We start from the raw sequence: 27,313 nt of genomic DNA, 5'->3' as shown, positions 1-27,313 counted from the left end.
GAAAGATGCTGTTGTGTGATGGGCTAAAGTGGTAAATATGTATGTATGTATATATTTTTATAAAGCGCCGGTAGCCCGAGGGCATCAGGGCGCTTGAACATTACAACATAGAAGAGAAGAAAGCAGGCATAAAGAGACGCGAAACAGTTGGCATGGAAGACCGGACAGCCACTAGCGCTAGAGATCTTATCTGAAGAGGAGTGTCTTCATCCGTTTCCTAAATACAAAGTGGTTTGCTTCTGACCTCAGTGAATCGGGAAGGCTGTTACACAATTTAGGTGCCAGCACCAGAAAAGATCTACCCAACCCCGATTTCAACTTGAAATTGGGTACGACCAGGAGGCACTTTCCTTCCGATCGTAGTCTTCTCCTGGGTGTGTAGAGGACTAGGCTGTTTTTCAAATACTATGCTTTACCATAGAGGCACTTGTGGACCAAAGAAAGAGCCTTAAACTTTATACGTTCCTCTACTCTTAGCCAATGAAGGGAAATCCTATCGGGGAAATCCTATCGGGGGTGACCTGATCGATCTTCTTCAGATTTCTTACTAGCCTAACCGCACTGTTCTGGATCACCTGACATCTCGCTAAGTCCTTAGATGAGGCCCCTAACAGCAGTGCATTGCAATGGTCGCCAGGTTACATTCATTTAGGAAGGGCTTGATATATCTCATTAGCCTGAGATAATAAGCCGTGTTTTTTTGGAGATAGCTGGTCTGGGCATGGGAATCTACCGCAGAGTTTACCATCATGCCCAAGGTTTTCACTTTAGGGGCCACCGAAATGATGGCTTTCTTAATTTGGAAGGATTTGTACTCTGCCCCTAGATTAGCCAACTGACGACTGGAACCAAACAGCATCAGTTCGGTTTTTGAATCATTCAGGCACATCCAGTTAGCCTGCATCCAATCGTCTATTGTCTTATAAACCCTTGCAATCACTTCGCTGTCAGCGGCGTGCTGGCTGCCCCCCAGTTCCAAAATAAGTTGAGTGTCATCTGCGTAATTCGTAAACGACACGCCTGCATTCACCAGTATGCTGCACAAAGTGCGCATGTATATGTTGAACAGCATTGGTGACAAACTGGCCCCTTGGGGCACTCCGAAGAGGATATCGCAGGGATCAGAAAAGTTGCTGCCCCAGTGGACTCTGGCTTGGCGGTTCGATAGAAATGACAATAACCAGTCAATAGCTCCTTCGGAGCAGCCCAGGTTCTCAATGAGTGCCTTGATGAGGAGTTGATGATCTACCAGATCGAAGGCAGCGCTTAAATCAAGAAGCATCAGCATCCATAACTTATTTTTGTCAAGCAAGCTCAACATCTGATTCTGTAGGTCCAGCATGGCTGTTTCAGTGCTATGAGATGCTCTAAAGCCAGATTGTTGCTGGTGCAAGGCTTCCTGATTCTCTACAAATTTCTGTAGTTGCTGCGTTGCTACCTTGTCCAGTAATTTAAGAACAAAGTTGGAATTTGTAATTGGGCGCAGGTTAGCAGGGTTCTTTGGATCCAGGCCGGCTTTTTTGACAAGAGGGGTGATGGTGACCTTAAGTTCCTTTGGCACTACACCCTCCTGGAATGAGGAATTCACTATTCTCAGGAGAATGGGGGCAAAAATGTCTTTATGTTGCAGAATAATGCTAGGTGGTAGAATATTTTCTGCACAGGTGGTGGGTTTCATATTGTTCAGTACCTCTAACAAATCTGCTACAGTGATGGGGTCAAATTTGAAAATCTGTTCTCTTGTGGTTATCTCTGCTTCTATAGATTGTATCTCCTGGTTCACAGAGGTTCTAACCTTGATAATGTGTTGTCGTGCTTTATCAGTTTTAGCTTGAAAAGCCTTAGAGACAATATTACAATCCTCCTCTGTGGGCGTAACGGGGGTGTGAGACTAGCAGGTTTTTCAATGCTCTTTAGTATGTCGAAAAGTTTACTAGTCTTGTTGTCAGCAAGTTCAATCTCTGAATTAAAGAAAGCCTTAGCTGACTTTATTTTGTCTCTATATTCCTTGTCCTTTGTTTTCCAATTATTTTTACTATCCACTGATTTTTCTAGGATCCATTTCCTCTCCAGTGTACGTTTTTCCTTTTTTAAAGTGTGGAGCTCCTTAGTAAACCATTTTTGGCAGTTGTTGTTTTTTCTGGCTAATTTAGATTTGAGAGGGGCCCCTGCCTCCACCAGCTCAAGAACGTGCTTATTGTATTTGTCTAAGAGGATTGCGCATGAGTCGAGATCCTGAAAGGAACACAGTATTTCATCAGCGCATGACTTAATCTGTGCCCTGTTTAGATTTTTGAAGTTTCTATTAACTACTTGGATATGGGGATTGTGCTGATGTACGTAAATAGGCAGTTTTAGATTCGCAGATACCAGATAGTGGTCGCTCCAAATCTGACAAAAGGCGTGACACATTGGATGTCTGTGTAGTAAGAGATACACCCCCAAAAGGATGGGTACCACGCACGGGAGACCCAGAAGCCAGAGGCCCATAATGGGGAGATGTGCAGCACCTTGGACTTAAACATCCTGGAGTTGACAGGGGAGAGTATTCTTCTAAAGTTCATTTGGTCTTGAATCACAAAAGACTGCACCAAAACTGCTATATATGCAAGTAAGGAGTGGCATGAGCTCCCAGGAAGTGCAGCAACTGTGGACGTGAGCTGCCAAACAGTCTCCATACAGATGGAGCATCTCCTGGGGTTCAAAATAATCTGGTGGATCAGCTGAGCAGGGAAGTCTGATCACAAGTAGCAGTTGCCAGTCGACGGTCTCTTTGCTTTTCTGTCTGTAGGGAAACCCAGAAATACTTATTTGTGACGGCATCCAATGCAAAATATCCCACATTAATCTTGCTGTTCCCTCAGGAGTGGTTCAGTAAGTGAGGCATTCACAATCCGCATCATTTGGAAGTTTCTTTACACCTTTCCCTCAATAGGGGAAAATGCACAGTGATCTTGATCCCTCTGACGTGGGCTTGTCGGCTTTGTTAAACCGCTCTGCTAGCCATGCCAGTGAACGTTCCCCCTCGAGTCATATCAGCGACTCCTCACCTTGAATTGGGGGAGGAGGACTTCAGCACAACCTGGCCTCTCTGAACCTGGCAGTCTGGCTCCCAAAATCGGCATCTCACATAGAAGGTATATGCAATTCTTGGCACACAAAAGCGTATCCACTGTGCACACAACATATATTTAAGGAAATGCAAGTGGTTTTCCTTCTGATGTGCAATAAAGTCAAACAGCCTCCCTAAGAAAATGTGCCAAATTCGCTGTGTCGGATAGAATTGGGTTTGCAGCATTCATCCATGAATTTCGTAAGGGCGTAATCTTAAAATATAAAATGCATTAAACTATTTTCTCAAGCCTTTTAATCATTCTTTCAATTGTTTATTTAGCCAGTTTCTGCTGTTGTGAAAGCTTACTCTGTCGTGTGAACTTTATATTGTTTTTAGAAAAATGTCGGCCATTTTGTCCCATTACATTCTGCGAATTTGAAATGTGCCACTTAAAAACTTGCATATTTTATTGTCAAAACAAGCATGCGCTGGGAAAGTGTAATTGAAGCCTTTCGGTTTAAATATCACTCAACTTGGACAAGTTAACACTTAGATTGCTTCTGCAACTTCTTTCTTAAATAGCGTTGTATTGCCATTTAAACCATGAAGGTTCATTTCCTTTCACCAGAATCAGACGGAATGGGAACTGCATACCGTGCACATGAATAGTTGTCTAATTTACGATATAGAAAGGGCTAAGAAATTCAGGAGTCCGTCCCGATTATTCCATGGATTACAGATTTGCAATGAAGGGCCTGGTGGTAGGAAAAGTAGCTGTCGCTAGTTGTTTTGTAGATTACGTTGTACATTGTTAAAAACTGTCTGCCAATTTACCAGTGAGAGTAACTGGTCATTCTTCAAGAGAAGAAGGCATGAAGGGACATCTTGCAAAGCAGCTACGTGAACGTTATTGAAGTTGTTATGGATAAAGTAGCCCGATGTGAAATCTTAGTGGGCCAAGTGCTGCTGAAGCTACTCTTCAATTTGTTGTTGAATAGCTACTGTGAATGTTCAATTAACGTGCATCTATAAAAATTAAATGCGGGAGAAAGCCAAAGTACTATCTGTAGGTATAGCTCTGCATTATATATAGCTAATATAGAGTCACATGCGACTCGCACGGCCTCCACTAAGGTTGTCATTGTTGATATCGCATGTTTGAAATGTCAGGTGTGAGGTGGTGGAGTAACTACTGCAAGGTTGATGGCGGCTGGGTGAAAATAGCCTACTGGCCTGGGGAAAAAAGTCGTTAATGTAGGACCCATGCATAACCGCATTGTGTCCAATGTTAGGGGTAAACTGGTTATTTTTACTGGAGAATTCTCACCTCAATACTGCAATATGAAATGAGCATGTGAATTTGTGAAGTATTTCAGTGCTGGTTCCCGGATAGATGGAAAGTCTGATGGTGGGCAGAGCTTTTATGGCTATCAGAAGTGTGACTTGGACTGCCAGTGAGAGCCACTACAGTGAGCAACTTGTACTTGTTTTTTCTAGGCTTGCCTTAATGGCATTTTGGTTTTATTCATTCCAAAAGCCTTAGGTGTGGTGTACAGAGGACTCTAATCTAAGACATTTCATGATGTTCTTGTAAAACCTCTTGACCTGGGCAGTAGGACTTGTTGGTCCCCCTCTTTATTGGTGCCCCCTTTCACAGAATTAATGTGTCATTGGGCAGTTTAAGATGTTTGCAAGTACCATACATGACTGTCGTAATCTTATACCAAAAAATACTGTTGTGTTCTTGCTCTGCATACTGAAGCATTTTATCAGTTAAACAATACAATCTGATTCAGCAGTCATTGGCTTTGAGTCTTGTCCAGTAAGAAATTATGCACTGTGTGTGTGTGTATGTGTAGATTAGAGGGACCGAGTAGATTTTTATGCCAATTTATTTGCTTGAAGCTTGACATTTTTACCTCCGAAAATTTAACTGTGTATTTGGATGTCTTTTTGCTTTAACTGTTTTTTAGGCTGTGGTTTCTGCACCATTCCTTGGTCATAGTTTATTCTTTTGGTGTATGGATTATTAACGCAAGGCGGACACTGGAAAACCTGCCAGTTACAAGCAGTAAAATGGCGCATTACCAGAACGCAGTGAGTCGGTTATTTTTCTTATCAATATTACAGAATGCTCAATGTGTTTTTTTTTTTTTAATTTTTATTCTGTCCTTCAATATTGGCTTTTTATTTTTGCTGCTCAAGTCTTTAAAGTAATGTTGTTGAGGGATACTTTTAGTGCATTGAATTCTGACTTTTCTGTGCTTCTTTGTAGAGCAGACTACTCGGATATGAGATGTTCACTGGGATGAACTTGATGCAGACTGCGGCCAGCAGGAAGATGAGCATGCTAAATGCTCGTCTGAGTAAGCAGTCTGAGAGCCGACAGAGGAATAACTACTCAATGAGCTTGAGTAGTACACCACTGGTATGGACATTTTAAAGTTACAAACCATATCTTCTCTATCTATATCCTGAAGATCGACGGGGTAAGAGGGCAGATCAGAGAGTGGGGGAGAGCAGAAACAAGAAGGAGCTCAGGGGGCTTCAAAGGTGTCAGCGGAAATCTGGGTGGGACAAGGTTTTGTTGAGGGGTGGGGTGGAGTTTTATTTATTTACATGAATCGCTGGAAAACCAAGCATTTTTTGGCACAAAAATGTTTACAAAATGTAACCTTGATATACGGAGCGGAGGATATGGCTCCTTGACAATGAGTTGAGAGAATGTGACCTGAATGTCAGATGTTGCAGGGGAAGGGGTAAAAGTAAACCAGGGACGAGAACAGAACATAGGAAAAGGATGGTGGAGGAAGTGCTAAATTAAGGATGGGGGAGTGAAGGAAAAGTGCTGTAAGGTTATCCTTGAGGCATGTGGAAGAGGGCAAGCAGGGTGATGGAGTAAAGTACAGTGCTAGGAAGCAGGTTCTTCAGAAAGGATGAGGGCTTTGAGGTTAGATTTAAATGGTGGTAGAGTAGTATGGAGCATTCCAGATTAAGGAAGAGTGCAGAAACGAGGGAGCGCATGGACTTCAGTAGTGGCATGGAGGTTTGACGAGGGTGATTGCAATGAGCAAGGGGAGGGAAGAGTAAGGGGATGAGCAGATAGGTAGGATGGGGCAAGTTATGGATAGTTTTCAAGATAAGATGTTTATATTTGACTTTGTTTCACGAGCATAGGTAAAGTGAGAAAGTTTGAAAAGTGTGCAGACTGCAAAGTTGAGGCAAAGTGAAATATCCTAAGTGCGAAACAGGCAGCATTCTCTATGGTTAAGGGCAGATCCGAAACATACAATTTTGAAGACTTTGTTCTGGCCGCGTTTTGCTGGCCGCGTTTGCTCTGCTTAACTTTTTTGTTTTTTGTTTCCTCTATAGAAACTAAATTTTTGATTTGCAACACAATCTTGTCTGAAGTTAATTTTCCTCTCCAGATTTTCACAAACCTCGGTTTGTCTTCCTTGAGATTGTTTGCTGACTTGTTTCTTTTCTAAGAATTTAAAAGGCTGCTTAGGTGGCATGATTTCAAGAGTGTTGCTTATCCAGTTATGAAGTTGTAAAGTGAACCATTTAGTTTTCCGTTGTGAGCTAGGTTTTGGGTGCTTCAGAGTTGTCAAGGAAGATGTCCAACTCGATTTCCTTGAAATGGTTGGTCTCTCCAAGGTAAAACTGGTGGAGGGAATTGTGGTAAACGTCTTCTAATTGTAGAAATCACCATCGAGTGTGTGATCAGCTGAGTGGATGGTTCCTTTAACTAGCTGCTTGAGGTACAATTTGCCCAGATTTGCAAAGACGTTTTGTAGCTGCGTTGTCCTCCTTTTTCATACAGATATTGAAATTGCTGAATATGTTGAGCGATTGTTACCGCATTAGCCAGGTTAACTTCAAAAGGTGGGTTGTATGAAGGTGGTCCATAGATGAGAAGGAAATTTGGCCCGAACATATGCTAGGTGGAGCAGATTAGGCAAACCGATTTAAGTCTGTGATGTCAAATGGTGAGTTTTTAACAGTGATGTCTTTGTGAACAATTGCAATTCCTCTCTGTTTGCAAGTTTACTCTTGCATCCTGTGCGGATTACCTTTTATTTAATTCCAGAGTAATCCTCTGCGAGCCGTGTGTTTGTGCTGAGAAGTAGGTCTGTTATGTCCTTGCAGACATCGTAGCAGTTGGAAGAGTGTTTGGTCATAGAACAAGGGTTGGTTCTGACCTTTTCTTTGCAAAGCAACCATAGTGCCAGATTTGCCAGAGATGTTCCTTCCTTTGGGATTTGTGCTTTGAAGGTGTTAGAGATTTAATGTAAGCACAGTTGTCGGCATCTTCAGGGTTGTTTTGAGGTACCAGTGTTTCACTGAAGCTGACCAGACCCGATCAGGAAAAATCTAAGATTTATGGCCATATTCGGTGCTCCATTAGAGTATTTATAAAGGCGTTCATTGCACCCATTAGAATATTCATACCAATATTCAGTGACTCGGACTAGAGGATGTGGGTCCATCAGGTTGTTATTGCCATGGGCTACATTGCTCAACATGCATTGCGCGTTGTGTAGGAGTGGGTGGATTAGTGTGTTCATGTGGAATCCATACGATTATGTAGCCCACTCCAACCAGCCTGGGTTTATCAGCTACCATAACTCCAATTCCAGGTACTATGTTTGGCACCTCCTGTGCACCTTTTCTTCTCTGACGGGAGGTTCTGTTGCAAGCAATGCTTTTGTCAGCTGCGGCCCCCGACTGTCCAATTTGTTACATCCTGAGGCTTAGAGCAACCCTTTGTTCAGCGCAGCCGACTCAGGACGAAGTGATTATTTGTCACACTTCTAGTCCATTCTTTTGCATTTTCCTTCTGGTTCAGACACCTTCTGCTTTGGGCAGTGTTTTCAGGGTCCAGGTACATCCACTTCACTTGGTGCACAGGGTTTCCTTTTGCTTGTACCAAACCCGTCGAGGGTTAGGGTGTCAGACAGCCTTCACCTTTTAAAGGGTAAGTAAAGGTTTTCCTTTCTTTTCCGAAACTGAGTGAAAAGACAGTTTGGGGCAAAGGCTTGCGGAAAGTGGTGTTCTCTGTGGAAAATGTTTTGCCTTTATGGAACGTGAAAGCAATAGCAGTTCTATTGTTCTGTTCTGATCTTAAAGAATGGCAGACCCTTATTTTCAAAGAGGGGACATCAAGATGAAGAGAGCCCCCCTGCAGCACCAGAGGGACGGAAGATAAATCCCAGAGTTCGGAAGCTTGCCCCAGTGCCAAGTGTGTGTGATTCCAGGGGTGATCTGGAGGAAGGGTTCTCCAGAGACCCCTGATGGCTTCAGTGACAGTGCACTGGAGCCAGACCAGCAGACCCCCCGGGAGGATGGATTATCTGGCATTGTCTGCCAGCTCAGCCACAGGTGGTTTCTGGAGTTCGGTTTGTGCTCACTGGAAAGGTTTGGATTCCTATCGCCACTGCAGGCTCCAGAACAGGATTCCAGTGATTGGAGTCTGAATCCAGTGATCCAAAGGAAGGCTTATTGAAGATTTGTCCACTGGACCACACCGGACAGGAGCCATAGTTTTCAGGTTACAGGTTTGGAGATGTGGTTGGGCAACGTCTAGCAAAACAAGCCCCTGGAGCTTCCCAGTTGGTGAGAGATGGAACCACAGCACTTTCAATGCATTGCAGATTAGGGAAAATTGGGTCCATCAGTTATACAGGCCCGCAATGATCGCCTGCAGCAAAGGGCTCCTCCATACTTGGACAGATGATGAAGGCATGGGCAGAAGCTTTAGGGAGATGGGTTTTTTGGTCAGATGGGGTGCTCCAGCTGTCCTCACTGTATCAGAGGGCAGTAGATCAGCAGTCTGTTGCTTCACCTTGGGTCTCCTTGGATCACTTAAGATGCTTGTACACGGCTTCACTCCCCTTCCTCGAGTAACCGGCCTTCAACTGTGCAGGTTTGTGTACCAGCAGCAAGACAAAAATGAATGGGTAAGGGGGTCTGCTTTGATCGACATATTGGAGTCTGGGGTCTCCTATTGCATACCAAGCCACATTCAGCAGCCAGGCAGTATATGGCCACTAACTCTGGCATCCCTACACATTTAGGGAGGAGTTTCCCACAAAGAATCCAAATCAACACTCACCAGTCAAGCATATGTCGTCTGAAATGTTTCAAGCTGATGCAGCACACTGCTCCCGAGACATGCATCTTGTGGCAATGTCTACACACAAATATTTCTGATGCTTGTGAATCTGCTTGGAATCGCATACTTTGCATAGGCCAACATCAAGTGTTTTGGTGCACAGAGTATTACATTATTTGTTTTCAAAATCGAAAGGGGATGTAGACTGGGTGTGCTTGTTATACTATCCCTACTGTGACATGTACTGCAACCATGGTCCTTCATGCATCGATGTCCTCAGATAGTTTTTTTTTTTCCCGCCATTGTGTTGGTCGCATTTTGCAGAGTTACACTTTGTGTCCCTGCTCGCCATTGTGTTGGTCGCATTTTGCAGAGTTACACTTTGAGTCCCTGCTCGTTACTGAGCATTATATATATATTTGAGGCTTGTGGAATCTGCTTAGATCACATGCTGTGCATAGCCCGCCATCTAGTGGAAGCTGCAGAGTATTACAGTTGTTGTTTACGAAACTCGCAAAGGGTTGTCGACAGGGCGTGCCAGTAATACTATCCCTAGTGTGACGTCCACTGTACCCATGATCCCTCGGATTGTTTTATCCGCCATGCTAGACAGACGCGAATAGCAGAGTTCCTTTCGGCAAATTAGCCATTGACGTTGTTAATTAAGATAGTTTCCCCCTTCTATCCTTTCTTCGACTTCGTAATACCACGCCGAAGAATCAGAAAGAAGACTATCGTTGAAAATCATCTGAACGGCCTTGGAAGGCCGCCCCGTGCCTCTGTTCCGAGACAGTAGGGAGAGAGGGGGTGAAGCCGTTGTAAGGCCATTTGTAGAATGCATAGTCTCCCCTTCCTACACTTTGTTCGCCCAGCTGCCATCACCTTTACCCATTATTTTGGAAAACACCCCATCTAAGTTTTGCCCAAAGTAAAACCGTAAATTCCCCTGGGTAGACAAACATCTCGTTTGCAACTTGTCTCCCGAGAGATCACGTCGAGATGTCTTGTCGAGCCTGTAGACTCTTCAAGCCTAAGATGTTGAAAGACCGTTCCACTAAGTGCTGGGCCCACCACGCCAGGCAACTCGAGGCCATGGAGGTGGAGGGAGCCTTCAGCGATGGCAGCGACGCCACCCTTTCGGACGGCGAGGGAACCGGAGTAGCGGTAGCTACGCAAGCCCCCAACCCTGTAGGACAGGCCGGCGCCCATATTGTGGGGACTGCACCCGGCGGCGGTAGCACTCAAAGTACAAACACCACAAAACACACAACCCCCAGTCGACACTCGACAGATGTATCGAGTACTCGACAATGCTCGGCACCCCGTGAATGTTCAACTAAATCCCGGTCCTCTGAGCAATCTCGATCCAGTAAATCGTCAAAAGACGGTAAAACGGCGAATGACGGCAAGGGTGCCTCGCATAAAACAACATCCGAGGGTCATTCATCCTCAGGCGAATCCTCGGCCCACACACATGAAATTTGACGTTCAACTAGCAAGACGTCAGGCCCCAAAAAGTCAGTTTCACTCTCCTCTCGGACCCAAAGTGGGGACAAACACTGTATGTAAGACACATAAAACCTCCCATACAGAAGACTTATTCAAGGGGAGACCTAAAGACCCTAGGCCTAAGCCTATCCCACCCACTAATGAAGACATGGGCCTTCCCGACTCCGAGCCCGAAATTGTCATTCCAAGCTTGAAAGATTGATCCGCAGAGGACATCGACAGGGTTATGTGTAGGATGTCCTCCATTGGGAACTTCTTCGAAAAGCACCCTGAACAGCTTTTAAGCCTTCAGACCACCCCACCCACCTCAGCCCCTTTGAGCTCCCGACCCCCTGTGTCTCAACCTCCCTTCTTGTTTACATGTTTGTACTGATGTCCTAACTCGGGGCAAAGTTTTAGATCTGTATGTGTCATGATCTCTGCTTCCAAAAGATCAGGACTTGCCCGACTCCCTTGGAAGCAGACCCATAACCCCGGTTCCGAGTGCAAGCCAGTCCCAATTGGGACCTTTTGGACCCTGTCCTGGCGCCAGTGGCACCAGGCTCATAAAGATGCCCAGTCCCAGCGCTGGAAGCGCCGGGCTCATAATGCTTGGGTGGACTTACCTGCAGCAGACCATGCTGCTTACTTACCTGCCAGTTGAACCCCGGATCCTCTTCTGTTTGGGACTACTTTTCCTGTTGGGTGGGGCAGGAGCCACTCCCTAGGTTCAGAACACTGGAACTCTTCTGGAAAGCAGGAACTCTTTTCTTACCTAGGCGTGGCTGTGGAAGGAGACACCTAAGCACTACAGGAGGCTATTTAAACCACACCCGATGGATGAATCTTGCTTTGTGTTATTCTGCATTCTCTGCAGCAGAACGCTCATCGTGTCTTCTGCTTCTGATCCTGGGCCTAAGGAAACAAAGGCTTACCATCCTGGAATCCAGTCTTCAGCAGCACCTGTAAAGACGAAGAAAGAACAGGTTAGCACTACGGTCTTCAGTGGCAGCGCATCTCTTACCTGGTCCATCGGCTGTCACCAACGCCTCACGCTGCATTCCGGCATCTGAAAGACAAAGGCTTGCCTACTCTTCGCATGTTCCGGAGGTCTTCGCACTGCATTCCGGCATCTGAAAGACAAAAGCTTACCAGCTCTTCGCACGCTCCAGGGGCCTTCGGCGCTGCAGCCCGCCATCCGCCATCGCCGGAACTCTGCAAAACAAGAGATATCATTACAAAAGACTTTTAAGACATTTGAAGCGCCCAGAACTTACCGTTCGTGCAGTTAATGACGGACAGCAGTCCTCTGAGGTCAAGAGGCCTGCACCCTTATCCAGTGAAGGAACTGGTTACGGCACCCTGCCCCGAGGCAGATGGAGAGCTCGGCGTTCACTTACCTAAGGTAAGGGCGTTAACCTTTGGGGTTCTACAGGAGAAGAGAAAGGGAAGAGGAGAGAGGCACCCAATAACCCCAGTTCATTAATCCCATATTTTCTATCTGCAGACATCTTACTCTTCGAGTCAGACATACAGTGCACAGAGGTCCAGCCCAAAGAGCCAACCGTGTGTTACACATCACCTTTGAAGATACGGCATTCACCCAGTCAAGACCGGCGCCTCTGCGGGAATCAGGTGAGCGTTACAGAACACAAAGCCTACCGCAAAACTCCCACCCAGGCGCTATGGAAACCTCGGATACCGACCAACTAGCCCAGTTACTTGGGGAACTAAGAGCAGAAGTGCATGCAGCCCGTCAGGAAACGAATGCTCTAAGAAGGGAACTGATTATTTCCAAGGAGCGAACAGACGATCTCGCTAGACAATTGCTACAGTCACAAGATGGACAAACTCTGTTACCCGCATCAGGGGCAAATCTTCCTTCAGCATCCTCTACGAACCCAGTGCAGATCAACCTACCTGGGAATGTACCTCTGGCTCCGCCCGAACGATTTTCTGGTGACCCAAAGAGGTTTGCAGTATTCATTAATCAGTGCCGGTTGCACTTCTTATGCCGGCCAGCAGCCTTTCCAACTGATCAAGCTAAGGTAGCTTTCGTGCTTTCGTACCTTAGTGGCAATGCGGCAGACTGGTCGATCCCTCTAGTTAATCAAGATGATCCGGTTCTCCATGATTTTCAAGCTTTTCAGCTCAGTATGGAAAAACTGTTTGCAAGACATTCACAGGGGCAGGCCTTGGACAATGAGCTCCTTTCATTGCGACAGGGTAATCAAGACCTTTTGGCTTATATTGCGTCTTTCAACAGACTGATAGTGGAAACTCGATGGCCTGAGGACAAAAGGATTACGCTGTTTTATAGAGGTCTACGTGGAGAGCTCAAAGATGTGTTAGACCAAGTAGTGAATCCCCCGCAAGACTGTTCGGACTATATTGACTTAGTCGTTCAAATTGACCACAGACTGCAGAACAGGAAGGCCGATCGTTCCAAGTTTGATGCTCGAGTATTTTCCAAACCACCAACTCCTACCAAAGGAGTAGACTCCGGGGAACCCATGCAAATAGGGGGCCTGAAAGGACCACTAACACAAAAGGAGCGGGAAAGGAGAAAACTGCTGCAATTATGCCTCTATTGCGGAAACTCGGGGCACTTTCTTCGAGACTGTCCGGTGAAACCAGCCAAGAAGGCAGTAGGAGCTGCAGTTACCAGGGTCACAAACTCTGAGCAGGGAAAAAAGACCTCGCCCGACAAGAATAGAGGTCCTCTTGCCGAGCGTTAAAACCAGTTCCGTGACCTCGCATTTCGTGATACCTATGGTCCTCATTAGCCCTGAACATCCGGATCGATTACATGCGATTGAAGTTTACGTCGACAGCGGTGCCATTGGCAATTATGTGGATCATGAAATGGTTTTGAGGATGAATCTGACTCTTTGTCCAAAGGCTGTAAAGGACGTCATTACTACGGTGGATGGTACAGAGATAGCCTCCGGACCAGTAACGCATACCACCCAAGAAGTGACGCTAGTAAGTCAAGATGGACACCATGAGAAGATTGTGTTCGATGTGATCAAGGCCCCTCAGTTCCAGATTATTTTAGGAATTCCTTGGTTAGAGAAGCACAATCCTCAGATCGATTGGCGAGCAAGAACGGTTCAGTTTCCAGAATGTGTCTCTACTTGTCACCCTCGACCTGGTGTTGCACTGGCAGCAATTTCCTCGGAGGCTCCCCAGTTACCTCCTGAATACCTAGAATTCCAAGATGTTTTCCGGAAGGATCAGGCTAACTCTCTACCTCCTCATAGGTCTTATGACTGCCAGATAGACCTGATACCTGGATCTACTCCTCCTTGTAGTAGAATTTATGCCCTCACCGAGCCTGAGACTCTTCACCTCCGACATTACCTGGATCAATACCTAGCGAATGGGTTTATTCGTCCTTCCAAGTCCCCTGCTTCCTCAGCTTTGTTCTTCGTTCCAAAAAAAGAAGGGGACCTTAGAACTTGTATAGATTATCGCGCCCTGAACCAGATCACCGTTAAGAATAGATATCCATTACCTTTGATCCCTGAACTCCTGGACCAAGTCAGAAAAGCATGCATATATACAAAGCTGGATCTTAGAGGAGCCTACCACTTGGTACGAGTAAAAGAGGGCGATGAATGGAAGACGGCCTTCCGCACCAAGTATGGGCTATTTGAATATCAGGTCATGCCCTTCGGACTTTGCAATGCCCCGGCCGCCTTTCAATATTTTATGAACGATGTCCTCAGAGAGCTCATAGATGTGTGTGTTGTTGTTTACATTGACGACATCCTCATTTATTCTTCAGCGGAAACTGAACATCGGAAACACGTGAAAATGGTCCTCGAGAGATTGCGTCAACACAAACTTTTCGCTAAGTTGGAAAAATGTGTTTTCAACGTGACTGAAGTTGAATTCTTGGGATTCATATTATCACCTAGCGGAGTGCGTATGGATTCAAAGAAGGTCGATGCAATTCTCAAATGGCCATCGCCATCCTCCGTAAAAGGTGTTCAAAGCATGTTAGGCTTTGCTAACTTTTACCGCAGGTTTATCCCCGAATTCTCTCGAATAGTCCAGCCCATCACCGCCTTGTTAAAGAAAAACAAACGTTTTGAATGGTCTACCGAGGCGGAACAAGCTTTCCAGAATTTGAAGACTAGATTTATCTCTGCACCGATCTTAAAACATCCTCGCCCAGAACTCCCCTACATCGTTGAAACTGATGCTTCGAGCCTTGCCATGGGGGCAGTTCTATCACAAAAGGACCCAGTAACCAATCAGTTGCATCCCGTGGCATTTTGGTCCCGCAAATTCTCGCCTCCTGAAATCAATGACACTATTACTGATAAGGAACTTCTAGCTATCAAGTCCGCCTTTAAGGCTTGGCGGCATTATCTTCTGGGGGCCCGACACACCGTTACTGTGATTACAGATCACCGAAACCTGCAATATTTGAAAACCGCAAAAGCTCAATCCTCTAGGCAACTCCGTTGGGCACTATCCTTTGCCGAGTTTGACTTCATAATTACCCATCGACCTGGTACAAAAAACGGTAAAGCTGATGCCCTTTCTCGGATGGGAGTGGAAGAACATTTGATCAATCCTAAACCTGTACCTATCATTCCCGAACAAAGAATTCTAGGTGTAATCGCCACACAATCCATAGAGGAAGTTAAGGATAAAGCCAGGCTACTGGTAACTCCAGCAGACATACAGAATTGGCATCTGCAGGGAAAGGACTTTACGCTGAAGGACAACCTATTATATTTCCAAGAACGGTTATACTTGCCCAGCACAGATTTACAGAAAAAGGTAATCTCTTCTTATCACGATTCTTTAATGGAAGGACATCCCGGTATGACCAAGACCTCGGAAAAGATCAAGCGCTACTTCTGGTGGCCGTCTTGGAAAAAAGATATCAGAGACTTTATAATGTCCTGTGGAGTATGCGCCCAAAACAAGAGTCAAAAGGAAAAACCAGCCGTCCTCTTACGCCCTATTGACATCCTGCCTCGCCCTTGGCATACGCTTTCTATGGACTTCATCACCGATCTACCTCCATGCTCCGGATACAATACGATCCTAGTAATCGTGGACCTATTCTCCAAGATGGCGCATTTCATTCCACTCAAAGGCTTACCAACAGCAGCAACTCTGGCCCGAGAATTTCTCGAAAACATCGTCCGACTGCACGGTTTTCCTTCAGTTCTAATTTCGGATCGAGGTAGTCAATTTATTTCTCATTTTTGGCGAAGTTGCTGTCGGTCGGCTCAAATTGATGTGAGACTTTCGACCAGCCACCACCCTCAAACCGACGGACAAACCGAGAGGACCAATCAAACTCTGGAACAGTATTTGCGCTGCATGCTACAACAAACTGAAAAAACTTGGAAAGATATCCTTTGGATAGCCAAATATGCCTACAATAACTCTGTCCACTCGGGAACTGGGAAGACCCCGTTTTTTCTTTTATACGGTAGTCACCCTCAGAGTTGGATCCACTCCAAGATCTTGGAACACCAGCAGTAGACCACCTGCATTCTACAATCACCCAAGCCTTTAAGGAAGCCGTTTCTCACCTTCAAAGGGCTAAAGAACAATACAAGAAAGGAGCAGACCAACATCGGAAGGAAGCCCCCCAATATCAAGTAGGAGATCAAGTCTGGTTATCCACCAAATATCTACCTCTAAAAGGACCACGCACATTCAACCCAAGATACCTTGGTCCCTATTCCATCACTACCATAGTAAATCCAGTAGCGGTCAAGTTGGACTTGCCCCCTCACATGAAGATACATCCGGTCTTCCACGTCTCTCTATTAAAACCCGTGCAACCTCAAACCCGACTAACTACATCTCCAAAACCTATTCTAGTTGATGGAGAACTCGAGTTTGAAGTCAAAAGCATCCTGGATTCCAAGATCTCCAAATCTAAACTATTTTACCTGATTGACTGGAAAGGCTACGGTCCCCAAGAAAGATCCTGGGAACCTGCAGAATATGTCCACGCGCCTCGTCTAATCAAAAGATTTCATCGAACATTTCCTAACCAGCCCAAACCCCCGGAGAAGCCCGGTTTGGGAGCGGCCTTGAGGGGGGGTGCTGTCATGATCTCTGCTTCCAAAAGATCAGGACTTGCCCGACTCCCTTGGAAGCAGACCCATAACCCCGGTTCCGAGTGCAAGCCAGTCCCAATTGGGACCTTTTGGACCCTGTCCTGGCGCCAGTGGCACCAGGCTCATAAAGATGCCCAGTCCCAGCGCTGGAAGCGCCGGGCTCATAATGCTTGGGTGGACTTACCTGCAGCAGACCATGCTGCTTGCTTACCTGCCAGTTGAACCCCAGATCCTCTTCTGTTTGGGACTACTTTTCCTGTTGGGTGGGGCAGGAGCCACTCCCTAGGTTCAGAACACTGGAACTCTTCTGGAAAGCAGGAACTCTTTTCTTACCTAGGCGTGGCTGTGGAAGGAGACACCTAAGCACTACAGGAGGCTATTTAAACCACACCCGATGGATGAATCGTGCTTTGTGTTATTCTGCATTCTCTGCAGCAGAACGCTCATCGTGTCTTCTGCTTCTGATCCTGGGCCTAAGGAAACAAAGGCTCTTACCATCCTGGAATCCAGTCTTCAGCAGCACCTGTAAAGACAAACAAAGAACAGGTTAGCACTATGGTCTTCAGTGGCAGCGCATCTCTTACCTGGTCCATCGGCTGTCAACAACGCCTCGCGCTGCATTCCGGCATCTGAAAGACAAAGGCTTACCTACTCTTCGCATGTTCCGGAGGTCTTCGCACTGCATTCCGGCATCTGAAAGACAAAAGCTTACCAGCTCTTCGCACGCTCCGGAGGCCTTCGGCGCTGCATCCCGCATCTGAAAGACAAAAGAAGGTGCGTTTAAAGACATTGGGCAACTTTATTACTCATGTGCCATTACTCCTTCCCACGCCGAATCCAGTGGGTATTCCAGCACCCTTCAGCTTCTCTAAAGCTCCGAACTTGTACCTGCAAGATAAAAGGGACAGTTAGTGCGCATCGTGAAGCAGGCTACAAGCGCTTACCTACGTGCTTCCAGGCGCTTCTATTCCTCACGCGGGTTCGATCCTCAACTCTTATCAGCCCGCCATCCGCCATCGCCGGAACTCTGCAAAACAAGAGATATCATTACAAAAGACTTTTAAGACATTTGAAGCGCCCAGAACTTACCGTTCGTGCAGTTAACGACGGACAGCAGTCCTCTGAGGTCAAGAGGCCTGCACCCTTATCCAGTGAAGGAACTGGTTACGGCACCCTGCCCCGAGGCAGATGGAGAGCTCGGCGTTCACTTACCTAAGGTGAGGGCGTTAACCTTTGGGGTTCTACAGGAGAAGAGAAAGGGAAGAGGAGAGAGGCACCCAATAACCCCAGTTCATTAATCCCATATTTTCTATCTGCAGACATCTTACTCTTCGAGTCAGACATACAGTGCACAGAGGTCCAGCCCAAAGAGCCAACCGTGTGTTACACATCACCTTTGAAGATACGGCATTCACCCAGTCAAGACCGGCGCCTCTGCGGGAATCAGGTGAGCGTTACAGTATGACCCTGAAGAGCATCCAGAAAAAGAACAGGAGGATGTTTTGTTTATTGATACATCTGATCATCAACTTATGGATGAGGACTTGGACGAATTATATGATGGGGACAATGAAGACCCAGACCAGGTGGCCAACATTTACCCCTTGGATTCACCCATTAATCAGGATCCTCCAGTAGTAGACTCCCCTATAGACAACCAACCCCATCTCAGCGAAGTTCTAACTAAAGCGGCAGAACACTTCCGCATAGATACCCAAGAGGTGGTAGAAGACAGAGACTTTGCTGAGCAATTGTTGGGAGATAAAAAAGCAGTAGGCCAATTTATTCCAATACTAAAGTCTGTACAACACAGAATCCAACCTTCTTTGGAGGCACCCAACCGCACACGGGCCGTTAACCTGTGTGTCGAAAAAAAAATGTTCAAACCTGCACCTTCTGACCCCCTTTACATAAGAGGCCAGTTAAAGCTGGACTCCCTGGTGGTTACCACCACACGGAAAAGAGCAGGCACTCCCCTTGCTTCCTCCGAGGCTCCTCCGGACAAGGAGAGCAAAAAGATGTTTGCAATGGGCAGGAAAGTAGCCTCTTCTGCAGCATACCAGACTCGCATCGCAAATAATGCTACACTTCTGGCAAGTTTCAACTGCCACAAGTGGGATGAGGTTTCCGCATTACTTTCTTCCACACCTGAGCCACTTAAGTCCCAATTGGACCAGGTAGCAGCAGACGGTAGAGCGGTGTCTACCTGTCTCCTAAAGTCGAACTTTGACGCAGCAGACAATGCGGGTAGAATCATCACAGAGGGCACTATAATCAAAAGACACGCATGGCTTTGCCAATCAGGCCAGAAACACAGGCCACCTTAATATGCCGGTGGAAAAAGATGTGGTCTTTGGCAAGGCGGTAGAAGACGCACTAAAACCTGCTGAATACGAAACCCTTAAGTCATTAGGCCAGCTCACGAACAAACCCACGGGGCAGAGGGGCAACAGCAATTTTCGCCGCTTTCGGGGACAGAATTCCCAGAGGTGATCTGGATACAACCAGGGCCAGGGTTCCTATGGCACCAACCAAGGACAATCCTTTCAGGGCTACTCACGAGGACAACAAAGAGGTTGGGGTACTCGGGCAGAGGCCAAGCTCGAGGTGGCACACCACCTCAGAGCAAGTGACATGCCGCGCCAAGTACCCTTCCATGCATCTCCAGTAGGAGGACGAATTTCCAACTTCACCCACGCATGGGAAGGTATTACCTCACAGATGGGTGCTGTCAACGGTAGCAGGGGGCTACTCTGTAGAACTTCTTCAAAGACCTCGCGATCACCCTCCCGAGACAAGAGACACTCAGAAGAACATCAACAGATTTTTCTAGAGGCAATAACAGCGCTTCTATTAAAGGATGCCATAGAAGTGGTCCCGGCACAGGGGTATATATTCAACTTACTTCCTTGTGCCCAAAAAAGATCTAACAATGCGCCGTGTATTAGCTCTGAGGCCTGCAAACAAGTATGTCAAGCCACAAACGTTCTGCATGACCACGCTACAAAAAGTAATCCCGCTTCTAAAAAAAGGGGCGGGGGATTACATGGCAAGACTGGATATGAAAGATGCCTATTTTCATATTCCAATGTTTCCAGCGCACAGAAGGTTCTTGCGTTTCAAGATAGCGAACCAGCACTACCAATTCAAGGTGCTGCCCTTCGGAATAGCCTTGTCGCCAAGGGTATTCACCAAGGTACTGCCGGTGGTGGCAGCACACCTGTGCAGGAAGGCAATCCCAGTGTACCCTTACATGGACGACAGGCTCATAACAGGGGAATCGCCTCTGATTTGCAGACAAAACATTCAGACAACAATCAACCTCCTCTTTCAATTGGGCTTCTCGATCAACGAGAAAAAAATCAAGCCTGGTGCCCAGCACCTCCAAACAGTTCTTAGGAGCTATTCTAAACACAGAGGAAGGGTTAGTCTTTCCCTCAGAGGAGAGAGTAAAGAACTTGTTACTGCAAATACCACACTTTCAGGCCGGCCGCCAGATAAGGGTACGTAAAGCAATGCGCTAAATCAGACCCTCCAGCTTATTGCGATTTTGCGATCCCGCAAAATGCCGCAAAAATGGCCGTTTTGTGCAAAAACAGCATCTTTATACTTTTTTTTTCTTTTTTAAGTAATCTGCAAAAATTACTGTTTTGAAAAAAAGAATCCTCATGGTGCCAGGTTCTCAACTCTTTTTTTTTTTTTATTTTTTATTTACACAAGAAATTAAATCACTTGCGCCCCAAAAATTGCAGCCCAATCCACAAGGGACACATGAATGGGCACAATTTATATGCGCGCCCATTCAGATGGCCTTTTTCACCTCCTTGATCAAATAAAGTGGCGTTTCTGTCAATTTAAAAGCACATCCCTCATTTCCAAGCAAGATGCACTTTTAAATGTGCAGAAATTGTAGGCAACCCTACGTGCACGGGATGTGGGGCTGCCACTGCACGACAGGGTCTTTCCTGACCCTGTCATGCATTTCTTTTAAGGTATGAACCGCTGCTGAGTTGCTTGCATTTCTGTTCCTCAAACAGGATAAAAATGCATTTTTTGGGTCACATTTTACAGCGGCAGGCACCTAGAGTGCCTGTCCCTGTGAAAGGTGCTGGGAGCTTGCAGAACACTGTCGGGAGAGCGATTCTATTCAAAGTACTGCCCATTTTGATGATAAAAATCTATCGATTGTTAAAATTTGACCAATTTCGTCCAGTACTATTCGATCGATTTTTATAAATACTGAACATGTGTTGCGGGGGTGTCACCCGCTTCCCTTGTTTAGTATTTTTGGTCTAGGGTGGTTGCAGATGTGTTTTCCCCTTTTTCCTCAAAATTGGAGGCGGGGACAAAAAAAAAGAAAATAACGAAAAAAGGACCCTACGGAGTCGGATCCGACCCGCGTTAGAGGGACGGATACGACCCGCGTTAGAGGGACGGATCTGGAACCCAGGGTTGCAGGGGAAGCGGCCGCGACCAAGCAGTTAAGTAGGGGAGGGGGTCGGGTGGTGGTGAAAGGTACATTTTGGGTTGTTTGGCTGAAGTGTATATCAATTTGCAGCAAAATTGACTACAGTCAATTCCGCCGCAAATAATTACACTTCGGTCAAACAACCTAGAACACCATTCAAGGCAGCTGCCAGCGCACAATTTGCGCTACAGCTCAAGCCTGTGGAAATGCGCCGGTCACCTTTGAGAATAAGGGGACCTGCTCATTTCCAAAAATGGGTTGTCTAAAAATAGCATATCCTCCGTTCTTTTTTTAAATGCTCCATCCTTTGAGGAACTGGGTCAAAATCTACATTTAAAAAAAAAAATAAAAAAATGGTTACACTATGAGAGAGAGGGAGAGTGATGGGTGAGATGTGAAATCTGAGAGCGAGCAGAGGTACAGAAAGTAGAGGAAGCGGTTGGCCAGAAAGAGACGGTGAGCTGCAGATTGGGAAAAAGGATGAGGGAAGAATGTGATAGAATGGGAGAAAAGATGCAAGATGCAGAAGCAGCACAAAAGAATGAAGGACTGTATATTGAGGGCAGAATTGTAGAGTGTAAGGTGTGAGTTGGGAGTATGATTTGGAGTGTGGCAGGGCAGTGCAAATTGTGACTTGACAGTGTGACATAGCACGTGAGTATTTGTATGACAGAGTGAGAGGTTAAGGAATGTAAATTGTGATGGAGAGTTGGTGAGGTGTGTGTGGGTGTTTGGGGGATTGGAGAACATAGAAGGGGAATATTTTCAGCATTACAATTGATAATGAGCAATCTAGTTAATACTATTAAATAGGCATGAACATTAAACCAGAAATGTAGCCAAATCAAACACTGTTCTGCCAAGCCAGAGACATCTGGGCTCTTCCTATTAAATTAATACAAAAGATACATAATAATGATACCCTGGCTCTCTTCTAGCCTTGCACTCTGCCTATTACCTGCAATGTGCCAATCTTACACCCGCCAGTTAATACAAAATGTCCCGCAAAAATGCCGCAATAAATAAAGGTTTGTGCCGCAAAATTTGGCATTTCATGCCGCAAAATCCTGGAAGGTCTGCTTAATGGGCATGATGGCATCTTGCATTTACCTGGTTCCCCACGCGCGCCTGCGTCCCATACAAGAGTGGTTGGTGAAACAATGGTCTCAGACAAGCGGTCAGTGAGACAATCTAGTGGTTGTTTCGCCAACACTACTACAAAATCTTCACTGGTGTCCGAGAGAGAATCTGACCATGGGGGGGAACCCTTCTACGATCCACAGATACAAGCAGTGGTCACAAAAGATGCCTCACTAGCGAGGTGGGTGGGGGGCGCACTACCTTCACCACACAGCTCAGACCTGTGGTCTCACTCTATGGCTCAGAACCACATCATCGTGCTAGAACTTTTAGCAGTGTTCAAAGCCCTCCAAGCATTTGAACCCCATTTAACAAGTCTGTTGGTACAGATCCTAACGGACAGCACCACAGCAATGTTTTATATCAACAAACGGGAGGGGGGACCACTCTCCAAATCTATCCAGACTTGCACAAAAAATCTGGAGATGGGCACTCAGAAGGAAGATGTTCCTGGCATCTCAACTCCACACTCTAGCAGACTCTCTGAGCAAAGACCCCCTGCCAGAAGAATACGGGTGGCGTCTACACGAAGAGGTTGTAGAACACCTCTTCACCCTGTGGGGTTTTGTCATGATGCCCGCTCCCGGGGAGCTGGTTCAAGCCCTGCGTCCCCGAAAGCGGACATCCAGTCCCCAAGGAAGGACCCAGCAACCCCATGTAGGGGCCCTTTGGACAGTGTCCTGGCGCCGTAGGCGCCAGGCTCATTATGGAAGTGCTTGGGTGCACTTACCTGATGCAGACCATGCTGCAGGATCCCGGCCTCCTTGAGGCCTGAAAGGAACTACTTTACCTGTGGGACTAATTTACCATCCGGGCGTGGTCAGGAAAGGATACATACCTGATTGGAGGAAGGATACATACCTGATTGGAGCAAGGATACATACCTGGAACTTCTTCCAAGGCTATTTAAACCCCACCCGAACAGCCACACGTGCTTCGCGTTGTTCTGCATCTAGCAGCTGGACGCTCACCGTGTCTGCTCCTGCATCCTGACTTCTGCCACGCCTGCCAGCATCCTGGATCACCTGCAAAGGAAGAGAAGAAGAGAACAGAAGAAGGAAAAGTCCTTACCTGCTAAATCCGCATCCCGGAGACATCTCGCCGACAATCCTGAAAAGGAAGACTTTTATTTAAATGCTCATCGCGTCGATCGCTGCAGCGCCGCATTCTACTCAACTTTACAGGGCGCCTCCATGTTCAGCAGCGATCATCCGGATTCGCAGTCACCCCCCAGCGCCTAGGGAGAAAAAGACCAGAACAAAAGGTGAGAGAGAGAAGGTAATAAGGAAAGCTAAATCTCCATGTTAAGACTTACCTGTTGATTCATTCCCTCTTCATTTCGGGTCCGCGCCGCATCCTGGCATTTCCGGACCCCGGCCCCTAAGGGGAAAAAGACATTGGCGTTAATGAGCGAATGAAAAGACATTACCAAAAAACGCTCATTAAAGACTTACCTGATTTCTACAAGGATTTCACCTCTCATCTCGGGTCGGTGCCTGTTCCCCGGCATTCCGTACCCCGGCCCCTATGGGGAAAAATACACTAGCATTAGTACATTAATGCATGGACACAAGGGGAACCTCATCAAAAAACTTACCTGGAAGCCAAGCAAGTTTGGTTCTCACCAATCCAAAAATCCAGTGAAGTAACTGGATACCAACGCGCCCCTGCATCAGAAGCAGGATGGAGAGCTCGTCCTTCCAGACCCTAAGGTGAGACGCTACGAGGAATCACAGAAGGGTTTCGAGGAGGGTGAGAGGGGAAAGTGGGAGGCTGATTGCATTACCCCACATTACCCCTATTTTCGCCTCCTGAAGGATACTTCTGCGAGCCAGACAAGCCAGATTTGGGGGCCCGGTCCAGTCCGTCTTCCCAACCCTGCGCATCACCTTAGAAGAGGTCACAGCAGTGCGAACCAGGCCAGCGCCTCCGTGGGAGTCAGGTGAGCGCCTCCGTGGGAGTCAGGTGAGCGTTACAGGTTTTCCAACTGTAGACCTATTCGCCGCAAGCGAAAATCGTCAATGCCCAGACTTCGCGTCCAGGTTTCCCCAACCAGGCTCCAAGGGGAACACCCTATGGATGAATTGGTCAGGGATGTTTGCCTATGCTTTTTCACCAACCCCTCTGATGAGGAAAGTGGTGAACAAGATCCACCGGGAACTGATGACGCTCATCCTAGTTGCTCCTATGTGGGGAGACAACCATGGTATCCACACCTATGCAAACTGGCGGTGTGCGACCCCATCAAGCTCCTGTGCTGGTAAAACCTACTCTCCCAGCACGAGGGGCTAACAGTGCATCCTCAGCCCAACTCTATGAACTTGGCAGCATGGCTCCTGAAGTCAGAGTTCGGACATCTCAATTTACCCCAGAGATGTATGGATATCTTGAAAGAATCAAGAAAACCTAACACAAGAAACTGTTACTATGACAAATGGAAACGATTCGTTATTTGGTGCCAGAATAAGCAAATCAACCCAGTTGATTGTACTCCTAACGTTGTCACCTATATGCTCCACCTATTGAATGCAGGTTTAGTGTTTAACTCACTTAAAGTGCATCTGGCAGCTTGATCAGCCTACACCACTTCCCAGAACAAAGTGTCAGGGTGCCATGGTGGAAAGTGGCAGTTGTCAAAGCATTTATGGAAGGGATAAAGAGCCTCCACCCTCCAATTTCTAACCCACCACCAGGTTGGGACCTTATTGTGGTGCTTACTAAGCTCATGGGCCCCCCTTTGAGCCTATGCACAAATCTAGTCTGACATTTGACTTATAAAACTGCCTTCTTAGTAGCCATCACTTCCATAAGAAGGGTCAGTGAAATCCAAGCTCTGTCGGTGCAGTATCCTTTCTTTACTATACATAAGGACTGGTTTTACGAACTCACCCTAGGTTTTCAGCTAAGCTAATTTCTAAATTCCATGTTAACCAGTCTATTGAGCTACTGGCTTTCTTCCAAGAACCCAAAAGCTCTGCTGAGGTAAAACTCCACACACTAGATGTGAGGAGGGCGGTCCTCTACTATGTAGACAAGACCAGACCGCTAAGAAAAACAGATCAGCTGTTTGTCTCCATGGCGGCAGGCAGAGAAGGAGATCGTGTCTCTAAAAACGCCATCTCAAGGTGGATAGTCAGATGTATCCAACTGTGCTATTCCCTTTCAAATAAGACACCGCCTTTTACGCCAGGGCCCACTCCATAAGAGGTACTGGAGCCACGCTGGGTTTCATTGCAAACGTTCCTTTAGACAGTATTTGCAAAGCAGCTACTCTATACATACCTTCACTCAGCACTTCTGCATTGACACCCATTCCAAGACAGATACACAAGTGGGACAAGCGGTTCTAAGACACTTATTCGCTCATAAACCTTCTCACGTCCCTCCTCCTTCTTTCACTGCTCACTAATCTATGCACAGCATGTGATCAAAGCAGATTCCACAAGCCTCAGAAGGGATACATTATTCACTCTAATCGTATTTCCGATGCTTGTATCTGCTTAGATTCATATGCGACCCACCCTTCCTCCCCTCGGAGAGAAGGCGCATGGATGCTTATGAGCTTTGTCTGATAGGTATTTGCTTGGATAGAACTGTACTCGCGCTACACCTCCTGTCAGAAAAAATACAATCTGAGGGACCTCGACGCGTGAGGGATCATGGGTACAGTGGACGTCATTCTAGGGATAGTATTACTGGCACATCCTTTTAGAGTTTCGAAAACAACAACTGTAATACTCAGCAGCTTCCACAGAATGTGAATGTAATCGGATACCAGCATTAGAAATGTGATTACAGTGAGCAATGTATTACTTTTGGCGGCTTATAACTTCGCTCCCCCTGGACGAATACTCTCCAAACTTTGCAAAAAAAAGTATATGGGCGGCTCTGAAATTTTTTCTCCAAGTTGGGCGAGTTTTCGTGTGTGTGGGGGGGGGGGGTTATAGGAGGGGTGCCCCAATTTCTTTTCCTTTTTCCCCATACATTGAATGGCAATTTTGGTTTGGAAGGAGTGGACGCATTGTGGAACGATGTGTATGAGCCATTTTGTCGATATGCATGCACTTTGCAAAGCCGTTGCCACTTTTCCAGTAGTAGATGTTGCCGTAATTTCTTACGGCGGCATGCATATGGGTTACCTGCCTTGCTTACATTTGTCCCGTAGACTGCAGAGGTTGCTGGGTGTCGTGAAGACGCTTTTTCCCGCCGCCAAGGTGCTTCTCTCATCTACAATACCGCAATACTGCTCATGGATGTTGTGCAAAGCCAGACGCAGGAAGGTGTCGCATCAACAGAAGCATGCACACTTTTTTGTCCGCTCGTGCAATGTTCTTCTGCAACAGTGATCAGAGAAAACTCAAAAGCTCCTGAAAACAAAGGTGTTTTTGTAGAAGGATCTTAAAAAAAAAAAAAAAAAGTCTTGAGTCGCCCCTTACTACATACTCCGCCCTGGATGCGAGTTATTCCCCCGCGGCCGCACGCAGCACGAGTCACATGCATGGATTTTGTGGGTGGCGGCCACGAAAATGGAACAGGGATTGTCCTATGAGTTGCTTAGGATGTGCGGCAATAGGAAGAGGGACTCCTGCTGCACTGGGGAACGGCCCTCAACGTACTTGGGGACTCGCACGTGCCACATTCGATGCTCCTCACCATGTTCGCGTATCATGTGCTGGTCAGGATGTGCATCAGAGCAACGCGTGCCAATAGGAAGGACTCCTCCGACTATACTGGGGCGCGGCCATGGCAGTACTTGGAGAAAGGCACGTGCCACATTCTGCATTTGTGGGCATGCTGGCCAATAGAAATGGGCCTATGCCCTTTTGGCCAATGAGGTGCTTGGGGTGTACGTTACAAAAAAGAGCACAAATAGGGCAAAGAAGTCCTGCTTCACCAGGGCGCCTCCTTCTCAGTGATTGACAACAGGCACGTGCCACATTTTGTCA

The 27,313-nt window shown here is 46.7% G+C and overlaps 1 protein-coding gene across 1 annotated transcript in view; it reads left to right on the top strand.

Annotated features, from left to right (window-relative positions):
* The window catches only part of ZNF740 (zinc finger protein 740), a 76,094-nt gene that overhangs the window by 23,801 nt on the left and 24,980 nt on the right, over positions 1 to 27,313 (top strand). The window contains exons 2-3 of the mRNA XM_069653336.1: positions 5,029 to 5,152; positions 5,331 to 5,483. Coding sequence (XP_069509437.1) covers positions 5,132 to 5,152; positions 5,331 to 5,483 — 174 coding nt within the window. The 5' untranslated portion in view covers positions 5,029 to 5,131. The remainder of the gene's footprint in view (positions 1 to 5,028; positions 5,153 to 5,330; positions 5,484 to 27,313) is intronic.

The sequence above is a fragment of the Ambystoma mexicanum genome, chromosome 3q, assembly GCF_040938575.1.
Source record: "Ambystoma mexicanum isolate Mex_15411 chromosome 3q, UKY_AmexF1_1, whole genome shotgun sequence".
Lineage (NCBI taxonomy): Eukaryota > Metazoa > Chordata > Amphibia > Caudata > Ambystomatidae > Ambystoma > Ambystoma mexicanum.
This window is presented reverse-complemented; position numbering and strand designations above follow the sequence as displayed.